General features: G+C 41.9%; 1 protein-coding gene across 7 annotated transcripts in view; it reads left to right on the top strand.

Annotated features, from left to right (window-relative positions):
- Positions 1–17,518, top strand: part of PIP5K1B (phosphatidylinositol-4-phosphate 5-kinase type 1 beta) — a 299,484-nt gene that overhangs the window by 198,051 nt on the left and 83,915 nt on the right. For all 7 annotated transcript variants that reach the window (XM_038527137.1, XM_038527138.1, XM_038527139.1 and 4 more), the window contains 4 exons: positions 12,524–12,735; positions 14,074–14,157; positions 14,282–14,330; positions 17,155–17,239. In XM_038527137.1, coding sequence (XP_038383065.1) covers positions 12,524–12,735; positions 14,074–14,157; positions 14,282–14,330; positions 17,155–17,239 — 430 coding nt within the window. The remainder of the gene's footprint in view (positions 1–12,523; positions 12,736–14,073; positions 14,158–14,281; positions 14,331–17,154; positions 17,240–17,518) is intronic.

Below are 17,518 nucleotides of genomic sequence, written 5' to 3'. Positions count from 1 at the left end.
GCCTCAGGAGGGTATGATGGTGGCAGCTCTGCCTTTGAAGATGGCTCTGGAAAGGCTGTGAGTTTGGCCAGTGGGGATCCAGTTGTAGATGCCAGTGTGTCAGTCACATGGATGATCCTGTGAAATAGAGCAGTCTTGTCAACACCCAAACCAAAGGAGACAGGACAGCAAACCCTAGTAGCTTATGAAAGGGAGTTGAGGCTCTATAGCCTAGGAGAAACTTCTAGGGTACCTGGGTAGCTCGGTGGCTGAGCGTCTGCCTTTGGCTCAGGTCATGATCCTGGGGTCCTGGGATCAAGTCCCACATCGGGCTCCCCGCAGGGAGCCTGCTTCTCCCCACTGCTTCTCCCATAATGTAATTATGTATTACATTTCAACTGTGTCTCTGCCTCTCTATGTCTCTCATGAATAAATAAAATCTTTAAAAAGAGAGAAAGAAACTTCTGGAATCTGGTGACAAACTGAGTTGCAGAGTTTGAAGGAGTTTGAGAGTTTGAGAGTTTCCTGGCTCTGGGAAAATGTTACAAAGTTTAGGAAACTATTCAGAACAATCTGTGGCAGGTTTCCCAGCTTGCTGTGCACCTGTCAAACGTGATCTTGTCTTCCTCCCAGAAGCTTTCAACTCTGGCAACTGGAAACACTTTTGAAGGGGAAAACCCGTTTGATTTTAACAGGGCTTTATTTTATTCATCTGACATCCAGTGCTGAGTCTCCATGCTGCTGCAGGAAAGGGGTCTGCGGGACCGTCCTGTGAAAGGCAAGGTACTTCCTGGGCCACGTACTAGTTCTAGTTCTTCCCGAAAAGATCAGCACACACTGGCTTCTGAGATGAGAGGCTTTGGTTCACATAAATAGCTCTTCATCCTTGTATCAGTCAACACTTTTTATCGGGCTCCTGCAAGTCAATATTCCTTTGATGTCACCAGTGTTCTTCCTTCAAAGACATTTTTAAATGTAGTGCTTTGATCAGGCAAGTGTAACTCTTCTCCCCTCACTTTCTCTCCCTTGAAATTTTGCCCTTCTGTATGGTGACGTAGCAAGTTCACCCCAGGGAAATTTCAGCCTGGGAGAGTAAGATGGCCAAGAACAATCTGTTATTAATGAATTTATGTATTACATTTCAACTTTTTGTTTAAAAGGGACACATCTGTGCACTTTTCTAAACACACACACGCACACACACACACAGAAAGCATTTAAAAAGGGGTAAGTTGTCCACTGGATGTGTCAGTTGTCCATAGCTCTTAGTGATGCAGGGAAGTGAAAACCTGATTTTTATGTAAAATATCCTTGTCTGACCTGAATGTGAGCCTGCCTAGAGTCCATGTCTTGTTAACTTCCTCGCTTCATTTCTCCACAAGAAAACCTCATTCATAAACTGCCCCTTTGTCTACCTTCAACCAGCTCCAGCTGTTCCAAAAACACATAGTGCTGGGTGCCAGCACCACACTGGCTGAGCTCTCAAGCACCTGCTAATCTGGCTTCAGACGATGTGCGTCCTTGGGAGGTGGAGATTAGACATCCTCAGTCCTCTTTCTGAAAGAGCTACCCATCTTCTTTCTAGATTATGAGAAATTTCAGGGGGAGAAAATAGCAAGAACTTAATTTTCAAGGAACAGCAAAAGCCATGATTCCAGGTTGCAGATTTCCTTGTCTACATTAAGATGTGTGGGGGAAAATAGAGTTTCTTAATTTTCTACTAATCTTGTTCACTAGATTCCACCTCCCCAAATATTGGCTTATAAATTAAAAATATTCCCATCTTTTCTAGTTTAGTCACCTCTCAATTTAAATATTCTTACTCAAAGCTGAACTCTCTGTCATGTCTGTCTGGTGTAAACTGGCTCTCTTTTACTACTCCATGTTTTTGGGTAAACCCTATTGGAGATGCTAAAGTTTCCATCACTTGGTGACACATAGAGACAAGATACACTTGTCCTGGGCTCGTTAACTTAGTTAACGAGCAGACACTTAACTGACTGAGCCACCCAGGCGCCTGAATACATTACTTTTAAATGTGCTTACAAAATCTTTTATTAAGAAATCTTTGTTGGTAGAAACAAAGTTATCTATAAAGTGGGGCGCCTGGGTGACTCAATGGTTTAAGCATCTGCCTTCAGCTCAGGTCATGATCTCGGGGTCCTGGGATCGAGTACATCAGGCTCCCTGCTGAGCAGGGAGCCTGCTTCTCCCTCTCCCTCTGCTACTTCCCCTGCTTGTGCGCTCTCTCTCGCTCTCTCTCTCCCTCCCTCCCTCTCTCTCAAATAAATAAAATATTTATTTTAAAAAAAGTATAAGAAAAAATCCAAAACTCCCCCAATATAGAAGTTGATGTGTGTGTGTATATATATATATATGACTGTACATATATATATAATTACATATGTATAGTCACATATAATCTGTTGAAGTAGTAGATGGCTATTTCTAATGCCTATAAGATACACTTTGATTACTGCAAACTTTTTGAGTGAGCACAAAAAGTGGTGGCACAGGTTAATCCAGCACAGTCTAGCCTTCTAAATCACTGCATTAGACACAGTGAAAAACACATTATTGCCATAACCAGGCTAAGAATTGAATATTTATTTCCGTCTGCTTTACCAGCCAAAATTGTATGGCTTGTCACAGTCTATTTTTTCTTTTTATTATGTTAGCAAGGAACATTCCGAGCTTTATTGAGGAAATTAAATTAAATTTAAAAGGCAGTATTCAGCTTTAACTGACTTGTACATACAGGTAATTCAGGAGCTATATATACTCTAAGGAGCCTACTTTGGGTGGAAAGACAGACCCTTGGATTCATTTTACCCGTGTGTTCAGGAATGTCTCCCTGCATAAAGGCATCAGGATTGAATTGTCTTTTATTGTTGAATTAACACAACTGTTTTTGCCTGTCATTTTATCCTTTACTCAAGGACTACACTATAGGCCAGCAGAAAAAACTCAGGGATTTTTTTTTTTTAAAGATTTATCTATTCATGAGAGACACACAGAGAGGCAGAGACACAGGCAGAGGGAGAAGCAGGGTCCCCGTGGGGAGCCCAATGTGGGGCTCCATCCCATGACCCTGAGATTATGATCTGAGCCAACGGCAGATGCTCAACCACTGAGCCACCCAGGCATCCCGAGTTGCATTGTCTTTGCCACCCTTAATATCTTTCGGTGCTGAGTGCCAATTTTTAAATGTGGCTGTTTTTCAGAAGGTCTTTTGGACTTATCCAGTATTATCCTTTCTCAATCTCATACCAGCTTAACTTCACATCCCTTACAGATTGGAAATGTGGAGAGAGAGGCAGGAAAGCTAAGCAGGCCCTGAGCTATGTTTCAGAGCAGAGCATCCATCTTAGAGCCAACGCCAAGTGCTCTTAGATGACTTAATAGTCCTTGAAGGTGACCTCACCTGTGACACCCTCTCTTTGCAAAGGCATCCTAAAAAAGTGATATTCTCACTAGACTCTAAGTTCAACCTAGTTTATATAGCAAAATAAGCTTACCCTGTATCTACCATTTAGTTGTGTGCCTACTAATCAGTAAATAAAAAGTCTCTGTAAAGAACAGCTTGATTTTTTGCCCTTGACATGGTTTTTATAAATACCTCTGGTGTGGGTAGGCTTGAAAACACTATTATCTTTATTCTTCTGATGATACAGAGCATGTAATCACAGTAAATTCTTTGAGTGCTGAAGATTTTTCACAAGCGTTATGATCTTGAAATGCAGCATTGAGTTCTTATATTTGAGATAGAAGATGTAGCACTCTACATTCTTTGCTGCTGAATATTTTGGTTTTCATTTGCTTGCGCACATGGACAGCAATATAAAAAAATGCACATTTCTGCTATGATCAGAGTGCACAGCAGGGAACACAAAGCGTAACAAGCCTTTGGTACACAGAACATTCTGGTGTGTATGATAGGAAAAATACAGACACAATCCAGTCCTACTCCATAGAGGGACGCTGATCCTGTGCCTCAATTTTCAGAGGGGAGATGTATTTTCAATGTTTTATGCAGATCATGAGTATAGTTTTCATATAGAAAAGTTGAGATAAGCTTTGAAAAACTAAAAAGATTTTAAAAGACAGTTACTTTTGGGACACATTTACAGGTAACTAAGGGATATACAGCCTGGAAGGTGTCTTTAGACAGATGTTAAGTAACCGGCAGATCTTGTCTGAAGTCACAGTAGCAAAGACCTTTGCTCAGTGTCACCTGAGCAGTGCTGAGAGGCTGAAGGCTTTGAGCTAGGGGCGTGATGTAACCTGGTCAAGCAAGGGGATCCAGAATATATGGGAAGGTGGGAAAAAGAGAAGTGGAAATTAAAGCATTAGCACGAAAGAATCTTCCAATTATAGAAGCTGCAGGATTAAGCAGCTTAATGGAAGGAAAAGGAGTCAGGAAGTCTGAAATCCACATCAGACTGATTTCGAATTTTAAGAAAGGGAAAAGGGGCAGCCTGGGTGGCTCAGTGGTTTAGCGCCTGCCTTCGGCCCAGGGCGTGACCCTGGAGACCCAGGATCGAGTCCCACATCGGGCTCCCTGCATGGAGCCTGCTTCTCCCTCTCCCTGCATCTCTGCCTCTCTCTCTCTCTGTGGCTCTCATGAATAAATAATTACAATCTTTAAAAAAAAAGATTAAGGGGAAAAGAACTGCTTTGGAGGAAAATAAATGTTTAGGGTTACAGCATGACAGTTGCATAGAATTTAGGAATGTTCAGAAGCCCATGGAAGTACAACGGGGCTGGAGCTGAGGAATGAGTTCAGCCTAAAGAAAAAAATTTAGGAACTGTCTGTAGAGAGATAATAGCTGGAATCTACTCACTAAAGGATGCTCACATATTTTTTTTTCCACTTCTCCCTCCCACTGCCATCCACGTTCATGTATCATCTCTCTTTTTTTAAATATTTTTGAGTATAGTTGGCACACAATGTTAAATTAGTTTCAGGTGTACAACCTAGTGATTAGATGAGTTTAAACATCCTGTCATGTTCACCACAAGCATAGCTACCATGTGTCCCCATGCAGCACTATCACAAACCTTTGACTCTCTTCCCTATGCTGTGCCTTTTATCCCCATGACTTGGTCATTCTCTTAACTGGGAGCCTCTATCTCCCATTCCCTGTCACCCATTTTGCCCATCCCCACACCCCTTCAGCAGCCATCAGTTCTCTTTTGTTTGTTTATTCTTCTTTTTTTTTTTTTTAGATTCCACATATGAATGATACCATATGGTATCTTTCTCTGATTTAATTCATTTTAGCATAATACTTGCTAGGTCCATCTGTGTTTTTGCAAATGGCATGATCTCATCCTTTATTATGGCTGCATAATATTCTACTTGGTATGTATGTATATGCCTCTTTCTTATCCCTTCATCTCTTAATGGACACTTGAGTTGCTTCCACATCTTGGCTATTACAAATAATGCTGCAATAAACATAGGAATCCATATATCTCTTTAAATTAGTGTTTTTGTTTCCTTTTGGTAAATACCCAGTAGTGGAATTATTGGATCATAAGGTATTTCTATTTTTAGTGTTTTGAGGAACTTTTGTCCTCAGTGGCTACACCAATTTACATTCCCACCAACAATGCAAGAGGGTTTGCTTTTCTCCACATCCTCCCCAAATACTTGTTATTTCTTGTCTTTTTTGCTGTAGCCATTCTGACAGGTGTGAGATGATACCTCATTGTGGTTTTGATTTGCATTTCCCTGATGATGAGCATATTTTCATGTGTCTGTTGATTGTATATCTTCTTTGGAAAATAGTCTATTCAGGTTCTCTGGCCATTTTTTTAGTTAGAATTTTGTGGAGTTTTTTGGTGTGGTATAAGTTCCTATATTTTGGATACTAACCCCTTAGTGGATATGTCACTTATAAACATCTTCTCCCATTCAGTAGGTTGCTTTTTTGTTTTGTTGATGGGTTTCCCTTGCTGTGCAAAAGTTTTTATTTTTATTTTTTTAGGATCTTATTTATTTATTCATGAGAGACGCAGAGAGAGAGAGGCAGAGACATAGGCAGAGGGAGAAGCAGGCTCCCTACAGAGACCTCAATACATGACTGGATCCCAGGATCATGACCCAAGCTGAAAACAGAGGCTCAACCACTGAGCCACCCAGGCATCCCCAAAAGCTTTTTATTTTGATGCAGTCCCAGTAGTTGAATCTTGCTTTTGCTCCTCTTGCCTTAGGAGACATACCTAGAAAAATGTTGGTGTGGAAGATGTTAGAGAGATTACCACCTGTGCTTTCTTTAGGATTTTTATGGTTTCCAGTCTCATGTCTAGGCCTTTGATACATTTTCAGTTTATTGAAGAGACTGTCTTTTCCCCCATTGTAAATTCTTGTTTCCCTTATCATAGATGAATTGACCACATAAGGGTGGGTTTACACTGGGCTCTGTTGTATCCATTGATCTATTTTCATGCCAGTACCATCCTGTTTTGATTACTATACCTTTGTAGTATATCTTGAAATGTGGAATTATGATACTTCCAGCTTTGTTCTTCTTTTTCAAGATGGATTTTGCTATGCAGGTCACAAACTGGAACAAATAATACTAAAATTTGTATGGAGCCTCTAAGTGCTATCTCTTATCCAGACTATAGAAATACTTCTCTGTCAAAAATAGCTACCTCTCGTGTGAAGTTTCTGCACAGCACCCTGACTTTCTGCTTCTGAGCCTTATTCCAATCTGTAGTTGAGGCTTGTATAATTTTTTTTAAAGATTTATTTATTTATGATAGACCTAGAGAGAGAGAGGGATGGAGACACAGGAGGAGGGAGAAGCAGGCTCCATGCAGGGAGCCCGATGTGGGTCTCCATCCCGGAACTCCAGGATCACGCCCTGGGCCAAAGGCAGGCGCTAAACCGCCGAGCCACCCAGGGATCCCCGAGGCTTGTATAATTTTGAGGATGATATTGTCTATTCTACTTGCCCCTGAAATTCTAGCAACTTCCATGGTGCCTGGGACAGACCAGATGCTCAGTTGTTTCCTCCCACAAAAAGAATAAAGGAATGTCATTGCTGAAAAGTAGGGAGGGGAAAATGTTGAGAGAGAGCAAAGATGTTCACCAAAGGAAAGGCAGGGAAAGACAAATAGGAAGGCAGGGAACAAGGGCTGAGGGCAGCGGGGATTCCAGGGGGTGCAGTCAGCAGGGATGAGTCTACAGGTGACAGAGTGACAGTAACAGTAGTAGCCAGCATTTATTGAATGCTAAGACTTGATGTGGATTAACACAGTCTGCATGATAACCCTGCAGGGTCAGAGTTCCCATTAGCTCTGGTTTACAGATGAGAGAACAAGGTCCAGAACAGCTCTGTACTTTACCCAGGGACACATAGGTGTCAAACCAGACCACCAGGCCCCAGAGCGCAGAGCCTCAGCCACCGCACAGCTGCTCCTGTTCCTCAGGGCAGAAAACCAGGTGCAGTGAGTGTATGACACAGAAGGTGGAAGAGAAGGAAGAGGGGAGGGGGACCAGGCACTCTTGGTGACCTGTGACCATGGAGAGAGGACAGCACTGCCTGTCATACTGAGTTAGGATATTTCCCACATTGGGTCACCAGGTGTATAGAAACCATGTGAATAAGAGCATTCCCAACATATCACCGGCCAAAAGAACCTAGCGGGAAAAACAAAACAAAAACAAGGTGCCTGGCTGGCTCAGAAGGTTAAGGGTCTGTCTTTGGCTCAGGTCATGATCCCTGGGTCCTGGAATGGAGCCTTAAGTCAGACTCCCTGCTCAGCTGGGAGTCTGCTTCTCCCTCTCCCTTGGCCCCTCCCTCCACACCACCACCCCCTCCCCTGCTTGTGCTCACTGTTGCTCGCTCGCTCTCTCTCAAATAAACAAACAAAAAAAAAAAACTGAATAAGATTCTTTTCTCAAGAATAGTTTTGATCATGTCCTCAGGATAACGTACCAGATACTCCCAACATTGCCTTTTTTTTCTTAAACTGTCTTCCAGTATTATTACTCTTAAAATCATCCTTGAGAGGGAAGGGGGAAAAAGAAATCTGGCTTTGACAATAAATGCTACAATACCATTGGGGCATGCCACCTTACTGTCAATCTTACACGTGTCTGTGAATCATTCCTGCTTTCTTCTTTTTACAAGTGGGGAAGTAGGGGCACCTGCGTGGCTCAGTGGTTGAGCATCGACCTTTGACTCAGGTCATGATCCCCGGTCCAGGATCAAGTCCTACATCGGGCTCCCCGCACGGAGTCTGCCCTCTGCCTTTTGTCTCTGTGTCTCTCATGAATAAATAAGTAAAATCTTTAAAAAAAAAAATACTTAAAAGTGGGAAAGTAAAATGTGGCCTGAGCTAAATGGAAAAGCACGTATTTGCGTCGTGACCTCCATTTTGCATGGCAAACACACAGCAACAGAATCCACCAGCAACAGCCAGGTCAGGCAAACATTCTGGAAGAAAATGTTTTCATGCCTAAGTGACAGACTAGATTGATGGGTGTCTGTCATGTTGCAGAATGTTGCACACTCTCAAGCCTCACACGTGCTAAGATTTTGGCAGATATATTTGATTCCTTTAATTAAGGAACCAGGAGGATATGAATAACAACTATTTTGTTCCTAATTGATGCAGATCTACAGAGCACGTGATTAGAATCTGTTCCCAGAGTTTTTCATTACAGAAGTTTTTGAATTTGACTCAAAATATATGCTTATATACTTATCTTTTTCTTTAACATTTTTTTTATGGATACTGACTTTACCTAACCCAAAATCTGACTGTCATGGTCAGCTTCCCACACAGTGGGAAAAGAATTTATCTTTTTTAAGCTTTTCACTCTGAAAGTAGGAGCCTGGCCTCCTAAAGACAACTCAGGATCCTTCAGGGACTCTGACAATCCAGTTGACGAGTACAGAGAAAATGATCCTCTTTTAAAAATGTATGTGTAGCTTTTTCATCATCGATTCTCTCTTGAGGCTTGCTTTTCTAAATAAGCCAGGACAAATATTTGGCCACTGAAAGTATCAGGGATAGCATTGGGAGTTAAAATTGGACCCAGCCTGACTTTGTATCGCTTATAAAATAACACATGTTCTCTCTGGCCTATCCTTAGGCAAGAGAAGAGACTGTAAGTACAAACCCAACGGTTCAGGTTGAATAGGGCATTGAAAATATAAGGAAAAATTTTTCATGGAGAAAGCGTTTTAACAAGCACAACTCACTTGTGGATGCTTTTTTGCAAAGGAGAAAGAAGGAAAGGTGATGTTGTCAGGAGGACCTTTCCATTTTTTTTCCCCACATCTCGCTTTAAACCACCTTGGATGTCTGGTAGGAACATGCACAGTATTGTCACCATGTCTGGTTAGAATTCTCTTTTGAAGCCAATTTACTGCTTTGAGGGGACTACTGGGCTGTGCAGGGCATGAGGCTGTGGGTTTTTTGCTCATTGAACATGGGACTGTTTGCCCAGATCTTAAGGCTCTCATTTTATACCCCATCCACCAGAACTGTGATGCTGCCAGCTGACCTTTTCCTGTTGACACTCAACCCAAAACTTTTAAAGGGACCCAAAAGGGTGCTGGTAAACAGGCTGAAAATGCAGTCATATTTTTCTGGCTTTTTGTGCATTTTGTTGTCAGAAGTATGACTTCAAGGGTGTTTACTTCAAGACGACTTCTGTAGCCTCTCTCGCGCTAGTGTGAGCGATGAGTCACCATGACTTATAATTAGGATGAGGATGGCTAGCAAGGAGTTGCGCATTTTCTCGAGAATTTTTCCAGGCACTAGATCTGCATTGCCATGCTGAATTTTTATAAGCACCCTATGCGCTATATAATGTAATTGTCAGCCCTCTGCAGAGGAGGAAATGGGCACAGGGAGGTGATGAATCCTGCCTAGGTTACAGAGTCCGTGCTCTTTATCCTTTATGTCATGACCCCAGAGCGTCTTTAAGAATGGGGAATGCCTGGGTGGCTCAGTCGATTAAGTGTCTGCCTTTGGCTCAGGTCGTGATCCCAGGGTCCTGGAATTGAGTCCCCCACGGGGCTCCCTGCAGGGAGCCTGCATCTCCCTCTGCCTGTGTCTCTACCCCTCTCTCTGTCTCTTACAGAATAAATAAAATCTTTTTTTTTTTAATTACAAAAAAAGGGACACACGAGCTCGGAAAACTGGCATCTCAGGTGATGATCACGGTGCAGGGTTCATGATGCCATCTGAGCGGCCACTGTTCCCAAGCTACCCTTGCAGGATGGATGGGAATTACAAAGGCCAAGGCCCTTCTACTCTTGTGTCTACCTGCAAAGCATGTCCAGTGTCTGTCAGTGTTTCTCCTGAAGAGGTCGGGGTCCTTGGCAACCGTGAGGCAAAACTGGCTTGTTTCCCATGGGACCTTGTGGCTTCATAGAAGGCTAAGGCACTGACAAACCTCCCTGGAGAACCAGCCAGTGGGGTCTGATGCCCAAGTGTTGGGTCAGTGATGTGGAGCTTCTCCTGCCAGACTTCCCTGTTACTTCAGTCTTGCCTCCACTTCTTCTTAGCTTCGGGAAGCTAGGTCCACATTGCTATCGGGCCTCTTTCTGATCTCTTGGGTTAGAAAGTTCCATGGCCTAATCCTCTCAAGTAATCAGATTCTACTCTCAGCTTTTGCTTGCTTCTTTTCTCCAAGTAATTAATTTAGTAAACTGAAAGATGACCAATTGATACTCTGAGTAATTGATACTCATGGGCAGTCCCCTTCCATTTGTCCTCACTGATGGCAAAGATGCATGAGACCCAGGGATGACCATATTTCTGGAAGGCCACCTAGGCCATAGTTCACAACCCCTTCCCCCCATCAGACAGTATCCATCAAGTGGCAGTCACAGGTATGTGAACCCTCAGGCCCAATCTCTGTTTGCTATATCATAAATATGTGATCAAAAAGCAGTGAGGGACACCTGGGTGTCTCAGTTGAGCATCTGCCTTCTGCTGAGGTCATGATCCCGGGTCCTGGGATCGAATCCCACATCCAGCTCCCCACAGGGAGCCTGCTTCTCCCTCTGCCTGTATCTCTGCTTCTCTCTTTGTATCTCTCATGAATAAATAAATAAAATCTTAAAAAAAAAAAAGCAGTTGGACTCCCCTGAATGTAATAATACACTACTAATTAAATTGAATTTAAATTTTAAAAATTTAAAGACAGAGACACCTGGGTGGCTCAGTGGTTGAACGTCTGCCTTTGGCTCAGGTCATGATCCAGAGTCCTGGGATCAAGTCCGCATCAGGCTCCCCACAAGGAGCCTACTTCTCCCTCTGCCTATGTCTCTGCCTCTCTCTCTGTGACTCTCTCATGAATAAATAAATAAAATCTTTAAAAAATTTTAAAGACAAATAAATAAGCAAGCAAGCAGTTGGGCTCAGAGAATGAGAAGCCTAAGGAAGTCTGGGTATTCAGTCCCTGGTTAAACAATTATCTATAGACTCTGCTCCTCAGAGACATTTCCTAACAGGGTATGGTGACAGATTATCATGTTGATTCAGAGACAACTGTTCTGCCATTGCAGGCTCATCTTAATTACCGGGCTGTTTTGATTTCCCAAGCAGCTTTGTGTGAGAAATGCCAGGCATTAGAAAATCTGTTGGAGAGAAGAACTTTATTGTAGAGGATGACACCCCATTTTCATGCACTCCTGAGTACTCCTCCTCCCCCGAAGCCACACCTCGGGAAGCCTTGTTGACCGCTTCTCCCCCTTGACTTCCTCTCCTGCTATTTTCCTGTCAGAGCATCTCTCCCTCCTTCCTCTGGCTGCAACCGGCTACTTTTAATTCCTTCTCTTCCCCACTGTTCGCTGAGTGGGTAACTAAGCATTAAGTCCCGTTGTCTGTTGAGATCATAACTTCTTAGAAACACTTATACAGGGAACCGAATGGCAACTCTGAAAGACAAGCTTTCCAAAGGAGACCCCTGAACTCCAGCAAGGTTAAGACTTGGAGAACGGAATCCAGACAGAAACATTCTGGGCTGACTCCTCATGCTGAGAAGGTTACAAGTGCATAGTTGTTGCTGTCTGTGCTCTTCTGTCTACGAGCCTGGCCTCTGGGGTTGACTGCCCGGGTTCACATCCCAACAATGCCACTTATAATGACATTGAGCAAAGTACTTTATCTCCCTCTGTTTCAGTTTGTTCATCTGTAAAATAGAGACAATAATAGTACCTCAGTCAAAGAGTTGTGAGGGTTGTGAATCTGAGTGACCTACTTAGAGCCTGGCATGTGGGAAGTGTTCAATAAATGTTATGAGTGAAACATTTCATGGAGGGTTAAGAAAAGATGTGCTTGCTTTAGATTTGCATAAAAATATCATCCTGGAGCCTTTGTTATAATCCTTACTGAATATGACCTGATAATAACCCAAATGTTTTTATTTTGATTTCTCCTCTACCAGCCATCCCCTGGGAGGGATGCAGAAGCTGTGCGTCTGCACATCTAGAGCTTTCTGATTCTCTGCAGATGAGACATTGAGCTGCTCCAGTTGACCAACCTTCTGGTTCTTTTTCTCACTCAGGTGCTGGAAAGTTTCAAAATCATGGACTATAGCCTTTTGCTGGGAATCCACATCTTAGACCATACCCTCAAAGAGAAAGAAGAGGAGAATTCACAAAATGTGCCTGATGCTAAGCGGTCTGGGATGCAGAAGGTCCTCTATTCCACAGCAATGGAATCCATCCAGGGTCCAGGGAAATCTGGAGATGGGATCATCACAGAGAACCCGGACACGTAAGTGTGGCCACCCACATGCCCACCCTCCTCCTGGTGATGGCAGCCCACATGAGTGGGTAATGAAATGCAATCATGTTCCCTTCATGGTGGCTCTTTGAGAACAGATTCCTACCTGATGCTAAAATGGATTAAGCAGCCTTCATTTCTATTCATCTGCAGATAACTAGATGAGTGGGAGTTCTTCGAGTTACTACCATTCTTTCACCCACATGGTTTCTTTTTTCAAATGGCTCCATTTCTGAACAATGGCTGAAAATGTTTTTACCCCCATTTACTCCATATGCAAAACGTCGACCACAACAGGAAGAATATACTTTGAATCAACATGTATTTAAGCAAACACGTGACAGGAATTACATTCACAATTCAGAGCTTCTTATCTGCATAAGAAGATTCTGTTGTTCTAGGTCCTACACCCTGGCAGATGTGATCCCTTGCCTCAGCCAGATGTGCTCAGTAACTGTATGATTAGTTTGCATATATAAAGTGCATATTGACTAAGAGAAATAATTACAACCAAAGAAAATTATTGAAACGGTTGACTGTCACGTGCATTTACCAGCTGTACAGGAGACTGAACGAAAGGCCTCATTTTCGTTGGCCATAAGTGATTGCCTTCTAGGAGTCTCTGACAATGACTAAATCACAGGCATATTTCACTTTTATAAAGGAAATCCATACATATCAAACTTTTAAAAACTCCTTGCCAGTAAATCCATCTAAATGTCCAATAATCGATTAAATAAATTATTCTATATCAGTATGGTGAACTATTACGCAGCCATTAAAAAACACATTAGCATTGAATATGAGGAAAAGTACATCATTTAGCAAATGAAAACTTCAAGTTCTAAAACATGCTAACTTAAATAATTGCTTTTATGGACTAGTAAATACATATACACACATATTTGCGCTGGAAAGGTGTACCAAATGCGAATAGTGGTCCTTTGCATTATAGGAATGGGTTCTTTTAAAAATACATATAACCTCACAGTAAACAGATAAAAGTGTTGCATTTTTTAAAAAGCAGTATTTCAAAATACTTGAAAAATTCTTGCTTGTGGTTTTAAAATAGGAATAATTTTTTGTTTGGATTCTTCCCATCCAGCTGTCCTGAGTTGACAGCTATGGTTTCATTCTCCTGTGTGGGAAGTATATCATTTTGGATTCCCAGGAAGACTTTACCCGAGGCAAAAAAAAAAAAAAAAGGAGGGGGGGAGGGCCAGAATTCTTAAAGTTGTCCATTTTTATTTATAGTATATTTATCAGATACGATTTTAACTTCCCATTATAATACATTGTAAAATATTTTCTCTCTTGCTCTATCAACAGAATGGGAGGCATTCCAGCTAAAAGCCATAAGGGAGAGAAATTACTTTTATTTATGGGCATTATTGACATTCTGCAGTCCTATAGGTAAGAAATTTGAGGAAGCAGCCTTTCATGATTTCAAAAATTAATCCACAAAAGATTCTGAAATTCCATCATATGGGAGTGATTTTACATTTTCATTTTTATTTTTCTATCTATTTATATTTAGGTTAATGAAGAAGCTAGAACATTCCTGGAAAGCCCTTGTCTATGATGGGGTATGTGATTCCCCTGTTCCTTGTTAAACGATCTATTTTTGTGATTTCTGAGAGTTCAGGGTGTATCTAGGAAGTCATGTCAGCAGACAAAACGATGGCATTTTATCTGTGTGAAATCAGAAGGACCCACTTATAAGAGGAGAGGATGCTAAGAAAAAGGGGGATACTCTTTGCGTAGGTGCTGGGAGAATCAGGAGGACAGGTGAAATGAGTTTCTCACAAGACCGAACTGTGGGGTGGTCTGAACTTGACTTGAGTGGTCCACGGCCCTGGATTTGAATTGAACCCTGCCTTCACCACTCTGCTAACCACGTGATCTAGACACATTACTTGTGATCTGGCCTCTCTTGGCCTGGTTTCCCATCTGTATCAGAGACATAGTGATAGCACCCAGGACCTGCCCCAAAGGGCTGACATAGGGATTAAATAAAACAATGCACTTTAGTGTTCAACACAATAAAGACATCACAAGTGAAAACTTACGAGTTGTTATGGATGCATACACAACTGAGACTAGACTGGCGTGAAGATGTCTGTTGGACCCAGAATTACATAACAAAGGAAAACAATGATCAAGCAATAGCCTCCCCTCCCCCTCCCTACTCTCTTTCAAAACACGTACACACATGCTCTCTCCTCTCCCGATGTTAGATTTGAACTTTTTGCTGCTGACAGAACATTTACTGGCCTTGGCCTCCCTCAGTTAATAACCCGAAGTGACACTTTCAAAGAATATATCGGGCAAAGATGTGCTCACACATTTTTTAAAAGATGTTAGCAGAGGCTTTCCTCTGAAAGAAGATAAATTATAGATACCATTCTTTTTCCTTTATTGGAAAGAACACCCACTTCCTCAGTTCTGTGGAAGACTGGTAATAACCTTTCAGCACGAAAGATCTGCATTTTGTCCACAGGCTAAGGAATGGGCTTTGTCAGAATGCACTTGTAAACAACAGGTCCACAAATTTGTTTCTAAGAATTAAATGTAGGCTTATTATTCAGATCAAAGATTCCTTCTATTTCAAGGCCAAGATGGTGGGTTCATTTTTTTTTCCCCTTCCAGCTGACAAAAGTAGAGCCTGCATAATATGTTCAGCATAGAAGAGAGACAGTGAACACCCTTCCCCTTCTGTTTCCGAGACAACTCTAATTCCTTGTTACCAGGCTAAGATTTCTGATGTAAATGACCCAGTTCTTAACCGATCAGATGCTGCTCAGAGGCCCCTACCTTTGTCTAGTTAAAACACACCTTCCATTTTTGGTGGGATCTTTTTTTAAGAGCATCATTTATTTGTGGGATGGTAAGCAGTAAATTCATTTTTGTTTGTCTGCTAGCATGCCTCTTATTTAACGGATGTTTCTTCATATCAAAGAGAAACACGGTCCAACTTCTCAGGGAAAGCAAGATCTGAGTCTTACTCGTCTTGCACTATATTTCTAAACTACTATGCTTGTTGTACGTGTCCACTTCAGACAGGAGCTGCATGTCAAACCAGCAGGAGATTCCCACCATATCTACAGCATCTCTGATGGTCTAGAAGACCCTTATACCTTGGCCAAAGAGGCTTCCTCTATACAGCGTCCTTCATAACATGCTGATGATAGAATTACCTATGCCTCCCGTAACACCCTATTTCACAGATGAAAAAAAAAAAAAAAAAAAAAAAAGATGGAGACACCATGACACTGTCTTCTTCCTGGATCACACTGCTTATTAAAGTTAGAACTAACACCAGAACCAGGTCTCCAGACCTTTGGTCCAATGTGGGCTGCTTCTTCCAAACTCAGAGCAGGCGGTTTATACCATCTAAACTTAAATCTTCAGGGCCCCTGGGTGGCTCAGTCAGTTAAATGTCTGCCTTCAGCTCAAGTTGTGATCCCAGGATCCTGGAATCGAGTCCCACATCCAGCTCAGTGGGGAGCCTGCTTCTCCCTCTGCCTGCTGCTCCCCCAGCTTATGCTCAGGCTCACTCTTGTTCTCTCCCTCCCTCCTTCTCTCTTTCTCTGTCAAATAAATACAATTTTTAAAAAATAATAAAAGTGAAATTTCAGAACTTTTTTTTATTAAAGTCCACAATCTTAGCATCAAAATGGAACGTTTACTATTTCTAGAAATGTTATCTTAAACAATAAATACGTGATCACTGAATAAACATGTAGAATTAGCTTCTTCCTCCATCTCCTTTCCTGGGTTTGTAATAAAATGCCCCTTCAGTCCTGAAGACTCCTGCCAAGCACGAGAGAATTGAGTTAACAATTCAATTCAGTTCAATTCTATCTAATTAGTAGAGAATTCAGCATAACGGAGCTCATCAGTCAGCCTTGTCCCCAAGGAATCTTCTGTGTCTGTGCACCTGATTACTATGAGGCAAAACCACATTTTTTTCACTCTTACGTTAGTGTTCTTTTGCTTGTTTATGTCCCTAATTTTTGTCCCCGACTGAAAGCGTTATCCTTCATTTTAGATGACACTAGAAACACTGGTTACCTGTATGTAAAAAGCATTTAAAAGCCCCACATGGCAGCCAGTGGAATGAGGATCAGCCGTTATGCTTTATAAAAAGCATGGTTAGCTGTCCCGTGCCACTCTTCATAGTCTCTTCTATCATGAATATCTAGGATCTTTGCTCATATTGTCTTATGCCTGCTTCCTCAGCCTGATTCCCGGGCACCACAGGTCACAGGGTGTTGCTCTTTTCCGGCTGCCAACATCCATGCCTTCTGGTTAAGGACATTGGCTAACAGAGAACCAAATGGGTAGATCTTTCTTTTAGCTTGAAATGAAGTGAAAGGTAAACCTGTGACACTTGATTTGTGTTTTCAGGACACTGTTTCAGTTCATCGACCAAGCTTTTATGCTGACAGATTTCTAAAGTTTATGAATTCCAGAGTTTTCAAGAAAATTCAAGGTAAGATTCTTAAGAATTTTTGTAACTTGTAGCACTTACTCATTGATCTTATTGTGTGTATCTTTGCAAGATATTTATTAGCAGGGTTTGGACTACTTATCTCCCCAAATCTGTGATGACTTAGTAATTAGAGTTAAGTATCCCATTGGGTATTTGAGGCCATAATCATAAGAGTCCTATTTTGTGGTGGAAAAAATTAGAAACTGCCTAAAAGTCCAACCCTGTATTATACTGGTTAAATATATTATGGTACAATTTAATGGAATAATATATACAATA

The sequence above is a fragment of the Canis lupus genome, chromosome 1, assembly GCF_011100685.1.
Source record: "Canis lupus familiaris isolate Mischka breed German Shepherd chromosome 1, alternate assembly UU_Cfam_GSD_1.0, whole genome shotgun sequence".
NCBI lineage: Eukaryota > Metazoa > Chordata > Mammalia > Carnivora > Canidae > Canis > Canis lupus.
Note: the sequence above shows the minus strand (reverse complement) of the source record. Positions and strands in the feature narration are given on the sequence as shown.